Consider the following 10248-nt stretch of genomic DNA (forward strand, 5'->3'; position numbering starts at 1 on the left):
TACAGCCTCATAAGTAAAAAACACTAAAACAAGTAATATTAAGCAAAAAAACAAAACCGTCTTCAATTCTCATATGTATATCCAATGGTCGGATCTAAACCAAATTATTATGTGACCACCTCTGAGGTACAGGCGTTCTTTAAAAAAATTATATAATTATAGAAATCGGTAGTTGTTGAAGAAACATTTAAGGCTTCCCACTGTGGTAGCATAGTGTGATTTATGGCAAGTTCTGCATGCAAACTGCCCGTAAAATCCCATTGCTACTAAAAAGAAAGCAACAGAAACAACAAAGAAAATCGCACCAACCCAACCCTACGTTGGTTTTTACCGGCAATGAAATCGGTATTGCTCATTTGTCGTTTTTTCAGTACTCACATGCTCTCTTTTACATTAAAGCACAACTGTTGCGTTGCTCTCCGTTATGCTATTTATAAATTACTCCTTTTCAATTAATGTCTTGTTTTAATTTTCACTTTTGTTTTATGCGTGGTTTTTATGCACGCGTATTTTTGTTGCATTAAAAAGTGGTAAACAAACGCAGCTTGCGTTTTTTTAAGGAAAAATGGAACAAGCAACAAAGTCCAAGCGAAGTTATGGCTGCTATTTCGGCGTGTCGCATAGGAGGTAGAGTTCAGATTCCTCTATGGAGACTCAAAAAATTTAAATTATTATTTTTTTTCATCTAATACCCAAAATCGAAAATATCACATATAAATTTTGGCCCCGATTGGAATCGATTAGGGCGTGTCGCACAGGGGTCAAAGGCCAGATGTTTCTAAGGACTCGAAATTTTCATTTGATACCCAAAATCGATACTAATAAAGTCGAGGATATGACATAAATTTTAGTCCCGATTAAAGTCGGTTAAGACGTCGTCATAAGGTAGTCCGAACTTTGACCCCTGTGCGACACCCCTTAACCGATTTCAATCGGGACCAAAATATGTGATATCTTCGGAAATGACAGCATCCAAATTAGTTGTAATTTTTTGAGTCTCCATAGAGGAGTCCGAACTTTGCCCCCCGTGCGACATATCTTCACCGTCTCCAATCGGAACCAAAAATTTATATGTGATATCTTCGACTATAGTAGCATCGACGTAGGGGTTTAGGCGTAGGAAATCTGATGTAAAAATTTGCTCCCTACATTTAAGGACCACTCTAATGCACCCCTGTAAGCATTCGTTGCTAGTCCATTTCCTTATTGAACCTACTACTAATAAGTGCTATTTAAACTTGACAGCGTGGCTGCTACTGTTAATTCTATAAATTAATTTGCTTTATTGTATAGTTTCAGGCACGCTCCTCCTAAACCATTTATTTGTCAATATTATTGTGGCATATTAATAATTGGTGCAATATTATTATTGCTGAAGTCTAGATAAAGAATTCTGATGAGATGTGGTGATCTCCGAAAGAGCAGCTATAACTTCTACCGCTTCGACTTTCTTTTTCCATTTTACCTAAAAAACATAATCGTGGTACAAAGCTCAATAACAATATTGAAACAAATATATAAATAATATTGACAAATAAATTCGTTATCTCATTGTTAAGAACTACGGCTTGGAGTTAAATATCTGAATAAAAAATTTAAATATCAGGATATCCGTGTAGTGGATTGACATTCGGATATCCGAATAGGGTAAGATATTTGGATTTTCGAATTTAATAATTCACAATACAATGCCACTGTTGGTAGTTCAAACCAAACTTGGAATGTTTTTCTTTTATTTTTTGGAATTTGGTTGTTTGGTAGTTTTTTCTCTGATTTGGTTGTTTTTTTTTTTTTAATAGAAATTAGCAAATTTTTTCTTTACAAAAAGTATTATTGCATACTGAATGCCAAAAATGAATAAATGAATTCTTCAAATTCCCATTTTTAATGTAACTGTTTAACGAATCCGTTCAAATACTGTTTGGAATATCCTTATAACTAAATGAAGCGGATAACAAAATGAACGGATACTAACCGGATATACGAATATCTGAACTGATATTCAGATAGCCGAATATACGAACTATTACATACTCTAGTTTCATTCACCATAGTTCTCTGTACGTATTTATTAACATATTAAAATCTTTAATCGGATTATTGTACTTAAAGCGAATATAGTCTTTAAAATCATTTAAATCTTCAACACCGTACGCAAACATTAGCTCTATGGTTAAAAGCTCCTCGTAGATTACACACCAGTCGACATTAATAGACTGTGCGCAGGTTTCCAGTAGCCAAAAGAATGAACGAGGGAATTTACTTTCTAATAGTTTTTTCTGGCAAACAGTTAGATTGTGCGAATAACCCAACAACGTCCAACAATCCATATTTGATGTCAATAAAGTACAACTACGTTCCTCAATATTACTTATATCGTTACTATCGTCATCCCCTAAAATTTCATCGTTTGCTTCATCGTCGCTGAGGTCAGCAAATAGCCGCACATTATTTAGTCCCCTACGTGGATTCAGGACGATCGGTGAATCACAGCTTTTAATCGGTTCCATATCGCACTCACTGAAAGCATTTATTGAATGCATCGAGCGTACATTGATTTCTTCATTAATTGTAAGAGTCCTTTCAGGAGCTGGTGACAATGAATCCTCTTCATCAGTTTCAACAATGCGAGATACCTAAATCGAATAACTGCTATTGGAAAATGTACAATAGGTGAGTTTTTATATACATACTTGGCTTTTATTTGTGTCTCTTTCGCCATCAGGCTCTTTGTCATCCGGCTCACATGAAGGTCCTGCATAGATAGCTTGTTGCCGCTTTAAGGCGTCTGCCTGTAACTTTTTCACATAATTCTTCTCGTACCTATCGTACTCTGTCTTAAATTCCAGCTCTTCAATAAGTTCCTCAACTTCTTTAGAAGTGCGCCATTCTTCCTCGCTTATGTCAAAGTCGATTTTTTTGGTGTACATTTCATTTTCAACCCTCTCTCTTTTCTCGTTTGCTGGTCGAAATACGCCCACCTTGTTGCGTTCACCTGTGCATGGTATACGCCTTACGTTTAATACCCAATTGTGCTGCTTGAAGTAATCCTTTAGTTCCTTGCTGTGCGTGTATGGAGCCAATGTGCGTTGCATATGATCGATACGCATAAATTCTGGTATTTTAAAGGTCGCGCTGGTTCCAGCATTGGAGCAGTGTAGTAGTATACGTTTAAAGTAGGAATGCGCCGGTGTTAAACTGGGTGGAAAGTTTATAGACTCAACAGGCTCTGCTGACTGTGTATATTCATCTACAAATTGCTGGAAAACTCGATTCATGTTTGCTATTTTCGATGTGTTTTCCTTCGTAGCATCATCCGCCTTATGCGCTGCCTCTTCTAACTGAGTGCGCCGGACCTCCTCTACTTCTTCCAATAGTTGGGACGTGCTTTGACACTGCTTGAATTGACGACAAAAGTTTGAGTTGTAATGTGACACTATAACTTTGCGCATTTCCACAAAATTAACCCAGTCCTCCCAAACAAAAAGTAACGATGGCGGTGTCAGTTGGCTATTTATGCAGCGCCCCTCTTCTGATAGTTTTTGCAAGCATTGATTTATTGTAGTGGCGGCGCGCGATATCAGTTTCTCGGTGTGGCCATCAAGTCCGAATGATAACTTCAGCACGAATATTATGTATGCCATAGTGCGTGCCTCATAGGCGGGATACTCGTGGCTAGTACGTGTGCGCATTTGTGGGGGCAGCAAATTTATGAGGTGCTCTACATATGCTGTCACGTCTGGAGGTAGATTTAGCTCAGTTACATAGCGTTCGGCAAGTTTTATCATTTTCGGCTGAACAAATTCGCGTATATTTAGGAACTTTGAGAGCAATCCAATGTGTTCTCGCAGTACCTGCAAAAATTGAACTGTTTGAGAATTTACAATAGGTTTTGCTTGCGTAAAAATTTCACCTTATCGCTATATTTCGTAGGGTATATGTAAAATTGTATTTCATGCAACATCTCTTTGCAATACGGTGCAATGTTTTCTGGAAAGTACTGTATGACATCCTTGCTGCTTACATGATCCTCATCTATCAACCGAACCAAATCGCTCAACTGTATATCATCGCCGATCAAGTTAAGCGCTATGCCTAATATAGTATAAATTTGTCGAACATTCATCGTCAGCAAAGCGTGCTCAGTGCGACTTATCGATCTTGCCAGCGGTTTCAGGCGGTGGCACTTTAAGCTACCTTCAGCGTCCAAGGCATGCTTTTCTATATGTTTTACAGGCATAACTTTTTTCAGATGCTTCCGGGCACGTGCTGAAAACTGCAATTTAATGGCGCGGCCAGTGGTACCTGTGCTAGAGGTATTCGCCGAAGAAAAGGTAGTTTGTGAGACATCCGTCGAGTTCATAGATGAATGTAAGCTGTATGAGGATTCATCCAATTTTCGCCGGTTTTTACGAAATTGGCGAGTGCTTACTGTTTCACTGCTTACAACAGATGCGCGCGAGTCGTCAGTTTGACGCCGTTTACGCTTTCCAGCTCGTCGCTGAAGTGCATGGTTGTACACGGCAGATGCATCTCTATGGGAAAGGTGTATGCATGTTTTATGAGTGTGTTAATATGGCAATATGTATATAACAAAATCAATTCTTAAAAATTTTTATTGTAAGGAAAAGAGCATCTATAAGTTCAAAACACATGCACTCACCTTTGTAGAAATCGCAAACCCAATCTGGGTAATTCAACGCGTTTTTTGTTGAAAAATGCTACTTCCATGCGTCGCAAATAAGCCGCCCACAGCTGAAGTGACATTAATTTTAAATCCTCTTTAGCACCAAATGATAAAAGATCATTAACAAGACCACGAAGTATATAGTTATAACATTCCCATGATGTGAGATTTGCTGAGGGTAAATTCATATATGAATACATATGGATGTATGTATGTATTAAGGTTTTACAATTGTGTATTAAACAATTTTAATTAAAAGCGGCAATAGTGTTTTGTAAATGGATTTGATAAATAGCTTACGTTTCTCTGCTTTTGCAATTTTAATTTTTTGCTTTTTAAAGAGCTTGGCCTCCAAAAAATCCGCATCCCGTTCCACTTGTACGGCGCGCACTTGCTCCTGCTTTGTGCCACATTCCTGGCAATAATAGTAACCTTCACGTAAGGTGAATTGGCGCTCTCCACATACTTTGCAACTTAAATTCGAACTTGTAATAAGTTCATCACCATCTTCCATTGTAATTCGATTTTTATTGAAATTTTTGATTAAAAAATGGTTTATTTACATAATCTCTTAGGTCGGTGTTATGCAGACAAACTTTTGTTTGCCAAATTAAATGGCGGCTGCTTAGTAGAGCTGTCAAACTATCGACGATACTATCGATAGTATCGATAGTCTGGTCACATGACATAACTATCGATAGTACTGGTACTATCGCCACTATCGTTTCATTAATAGCGTATTCTCTTCCCTAGCGCTTTTCACATTTGCACGTATTTGTTCAAAGAGAACAAAACTTGGCAGCATTATTTCATTAACGTACGAATAAAGATCATCCAGGACGGAGTGCGAGAAAAAAGTATTTTTTTTGCAGTGACGTAATTTTTTCGCCGCCATGTGAATGAAACGGAATGAAACCATGTGCGTGAATGAAACAACCAACTAAAAAATGACGTTATCAACTATTATTTTTTTTCTCAAATGCAATTACAAATACATGGTTGCCGTGCTGGGTGATCTATTTAGTTGGTTCATGGCACTATTTCTAAAAGCGCCATTTTTTATTTTAACCGTGGAAATACCAGAAATTGCATTGCCGTCTTAAGAGCGTTTCAGACGTTGCAATTCAATATATTTCAAAAGACTGTCAAATTGAGAAATTTCAGAAAGCAGTTGCATGAGCAGTGGCACCTTGCATGTAAGTGTCTATATTTCGAAAGAAACTTTTTTTATTTCCGAAAGGCGAATTGCAAGGAGAATTTAAGGAATCGCTTTTAGGCCTTTTACACGGCGAATGATTTCTAGCAATATTTCTCGATACTAAAATGCAACCGTGAGCCGCTAAAATAAACAAATTTATAAAAGCAATATAACGAAAAATAAATGAATTTAGAAAAACATATGAAATGGGTCGATACTATCGATAGTATCGATAGTCACCCTTAAGACTATCGTAAAACATCGATGGACTTGACTATCGATAGTTTGACAGCTCTACTGCTTAGTTTGCTCGGAGGTGGTTATGTCGAGTTTGGCACAGGGTTGCACGTTCATTATGGTTTTCATGGCTATTGCCAACACGAAATGAGAATTTCAGATGTACATAATAGGGCTTTCGCACGAGGCGATTTTTCAGGCAACTTTTAGTTGAAAGCAAAAATCGCCTCGTTCGAACGGCCTTTCAACTAATCGCTTTCAACAAAGTTGGTCGCCAGCCAACTTTGAGCTCGTTCAACAATTTTTCCTTGCAACCCTGTGTTTGTATACATTCTGTATCAGTGTTGGGAAATGAAATTGTTCCTTCAGTACGAAATCTATACAAAAAAATGTACTTTTCGGCTATAAATTGTATATACTTTTTAATTCGCTCATATATTTTCTTAGTACATTCCCTTAAAGACCAATGATTTTATGGTATTCATGAGAAAGTTTTATTGTTAATGTACATACGTTTACGTATTTTACACTTTTACAAATTGATTCCACGTGCACATGTACTGCATTTAACGCAAATATGTATGCACACATTTTCAGGTATACATCTAAACAAAAAGTTATTATTAATGGATAAAAGAGACATTTTCCTTTGGATTCAGTACTAAAATTTGACATTTTAATAGCATTTCAAGTGCTTATCAAAACTTTACGACAAGATTTGACCATTGATCTTAATATTATTAAATTTTAATTATTTTTTGTAAAAATACGGTTTATATTTTAAGAAAAGCCATACAAATCCAAGGTTTAAACTTTGTGCAACATTAAAAAAAAACCAACACACTTTCGTAAAAATTTCGAGCTTTTTAATTCGATTTCCTAGATTTATTTTGAGTGTGCGGTTTTTTAGCAATTAAATTTTAATATAAGTAAGTTTTTTAAGATTTCTTTGATGAAGGTGTTGCTAATTTTCTCCATATAAAAAAATCGTCGAACACACTTCGTATGGAAGAAAATGACTGACATCGTCGACAAAAAAAAATGCCAAGTTCAACGGTAAGTCCAGCTACTTTAAACTTGCACTTTATTATACTAAAATTGAATGGGCTAAAAACTGAAGAATATTGATAGAGCTTGAAATTTTTACGAAAGTATGTTGGTTTTTGGATGTTTCGCATAGATTTAATCTTGGGTTTATACAGTTTTTCTTAAAGAATACATTATATTTTATAAACAGATAGTTAAAATTAAAGAATAATAAAATAAATAGTAAATCTTGTCAATATGTGAGTGCCGTAAAGGTATTATATTTAAGAAAATCTCTTCTTATAACTAACGAAGACTTCCTTTCTATATGAAGTTGACTTCGACATTTTGTTTTAATAAAACTTAGTATCGAAAAGTTTCTTTAAAAATTTGCCTAGGCTGTATTATACTGGTTCGTTCAAGCCATTTTTCAAAACTTACAAAGGTAAATACGAACTGGCGAACAAAAGAGAGTACAAAAAATTTCTTGCTGTGAATTTTCAGAGCTATATATTTTTAGTATTCATTACAAAATTGTATTAAAAAGTACTGCGTAGTAGAAAAGTATATTGTAAATGAAATTGTATCAAACAAGTACAATTGTACCAAAAAATGCCAACACTGTTGTGTATACATATTTTTTTTCTTTTTTACTTTTTTACTCTTATTTTATCTTTCAGCTTCGCTAAAAGCACTTATACCAACGCTTGGCTTACCAAATTTACGCCAATTGATAAAATTTGGCGATTTAAACTCATTTTAAATAATGTAAACAACAATTCGAGTTGAATCGAAAATCGCCTCGTCTGAATAGGGATGGCAACTTTTTCACTTTCAACTTCTCATTCAACTCCGCATTCAACTTTTGTTGCCTGAAAAATCGCCTCGTGCGAAAGGCCTATAACGCGCACAATTTAAAATTTTTGTATATGACAACACCGAATGTGCTGCAGTTTGACCAAACAAAATTAGTTTGCTGTGAGAGTCGCCAAACTCGCTCTCTCCGAGTTTGCTACAACAACAATTGCACGCAGTTTGCCAAACAAAATTTCTGCATAACACCAACCTTATTCTTCTAAATGTGCCCGGTTACAATAGCAACGCCAATTTTTGTTGCAGAACGGCTTGTGCAAATTTTGCATAGTGAGTAGCAGCGTCCGGACTCTCCGCCGATCGGAGTAGATTTACTCCGATAAGAAATTTTAAAATTAAAATCTACTCCCTAGTCCGCTGGACCACAAAAATGCTCCGATTTTTTCCCATTCACATTAAAAATATATTACAAAATAATTTGGTCCGATAAAAAACTTTAAATTTAAAATCTACCCCTACTTCGCTGGACCGAAAAAATTCTCAGATTTTTTTTACTTTACCCATACACCCTAAAAATATGTTACAAAATTATTTGGTCACTTTTTAAATTTTTGCTCAATAACTTTTGTGGCAACCACCAAGGTTTTTTATAGCAAGGTGTAACAGTAGTTGTCTATTTTACTCTTTAGCATTCCTTACGAAATTACTTTTTATTTCCCAAAGCAGGGACCAGAAAAATGTTTTATAATGGTGTATGTTAAGCAATTTGGCAGAGTATATACTGACGTTGGCTATTTTACCGACTGTAGTGCTGCTGTCGAAAAAAATTTCAGATATTAATCTCATTAAAAATAAATACAGGAATAGGCTTAATGCCGAAATAATTGAAAGCTTAGAAAATTTTCGCAAGAACTCTTATTAACAAACGACAAGAAATTTATCCCGTCTGATTATTTGCTTAATTTTTTAAAACATTGTACATAATGCCATTTAACTTTCGTTGGGTTCGTTTAAATATGCTAAACAATTGGCAGCACTGCTGCTTGTTCCTTGAAAATTTTGTTGCATTTGCTTGTTTGTTTACATTTTATGCTGAACAGCTGATTGTTTCTTGGTGGGATTTTGTGGGATTGATTAAACAACCTACCAATCAATCTTGGTTGTTTGGTACAAACACAGGGTTGTATATCTCATTTTTAACTAGCCGATATTGGCCATTTAAGAGCAGATTAACCTCAAAGTTCATGGAGTACTGGATCAGAGCTAATAATGCAAAAATGAAGATCAAGTTAAATTTAAACACCTAACTTGTATAAGGAGAAATGTGAAGGGGAATATGTAGCTGAAAAAAAATAAAAAACATTGAAGGTAAAAACAAAGATAATTATGAAGAAAAAGATGAGGATGAGGATACCGATAAAAAGGGAAGATAAACCTATATGAAGAAAGATTAATTTAAAGGTAATTATAAAGAAAATGATACAGATACTGAGACAGAGGCTAAATTCACCTCATGAACCCACCACACCCAAACTCACCAAACCTAACTTAAACTAACTACATCTGATCCCACCACAACTTGACTACCCACAACTGAACTCATCACACCCATTCTCAGCATACCTCACTTAAACCCACCCCACCTCAACTCATCCCACCTCACTTTGGGGACTATTTCGGGATTTGTGAGGTTTTTGGGGATTCTCGGACCCTAATTCAGAATTTTCAACACTAGTTTGATTATTTTCGGGGCAATTTGGAAATCTTCGAGACTATTTCGGAATCATCGTTAAATTTATCGGTCTTGTCATCAATATTGTTATCAATATATTTATCGATATTGCTGTCGACATAATAATCGATTATCGCATCCATTGTCTAAATTTGCTTGCATTTTATTATTTTTATTATAATGCCAAATTATGTTATCCTTTGTTTTGACATTCAGGAAATCAAAGCGTATTATCAAATAAACACAGGTTTGTAATTTTCTATTAAGTAGACCATATTGTCGTGAGAACGATGTGTTCAATTCAACTCAGTCGACGGAAATTCCCATAGTTAGACATTCCGTTTGTTTGTGTCATAACGCTGGCTTTATTTCTTGTGTTGTAACTGTCAGACTTATCTTTTAAATGATTGATNATTATCAAATAAACACAGGTTTGTAATTTTCTATTAAGTAGACCATATTGTCGTGAGAACGATGTGTTCTATTCAACTCAGTCGACGGAAATTCCCCATGAACGAAAGACACAAGATCACGCGGGAAGGAAAAAACGAAAAA

The 10248-nt window shown here is 35.5% G+C and overlaps 1 protein-coding gene across 1 annotated transcript; it reads right to left on the reverse strand.

The window, feature by feature from the left end:
* Window positions 1-1902: 1902 nt before the first annotated feature.
* On the reverse strand, window positions 1903-8236 carry TAF1B (TATA box-binding protein-associated factor RNA polymerase I subunit B). Its single transcript, XM_017618775.1, has 6 exons — window positions 8215-8236; window positions 4988-5257; window positions 4664-4859; window positions 3914-4535; window positions 2694-3854; window positions 1903-2636 (listed from the first exon to the last, which is right to left on the reverse strand). Exons 2-6 carry the CDS (start codon window positions 5199-5201, stop codon window positions 2046-2048), a joined length of 2784 nt encoding a protein of 927 aa, XP_017474264.1. The 5' UTR covers window positions 5202-5257; window positions 8215-8236; the 3' UTR covers window positions 1903-2045.
* Between the last annotated feature and the right edge of the window lie 2012 nt (window positions 8237-10248).

This window comes from Rhagoletis zephyria, unplaced genomic scaffold, assembly GCF_001687245.7.
Source record: "Rhagoletis zephyria isolate East Lansing unplaced genomic scaffold, Rhagoletis_zephyria_1.1 Rzeph_scaffold_01703, whole genome shotgun sequence".
Classification (NCBI taxonomy): Eukaryota; Metazoa; Arthropoda; class Insecta; order Diptera; family Tephritidae; genus Rhagoletis; species Rhagoletis zephyria.

Excerpts from the sequence above, each read along its gene's own strand:
- TAF1B (XM_017618775.1), bottom strand. The coding sequence starts at position 5,201 with ATGGAAGATGGTGATGAACTTATTACAAGTTCGAATTTAAGTTGCAAA. Across the intron at positions 4,860-4,987 it reads AATTGCAAAAGCAGAGAAAC|CAAATCTCACATCATGGGAA; the intron begins GTAAGCTATTTA and ends ATTTACCCTCAG. Across the intron at positions 2,637-2,693 it reads GAGACACAAATAAAAGCCAA|GTATCTCGCATTGTTGAAAC; the intron begins GTATGTATATAA and ends TATTCGATTTAG.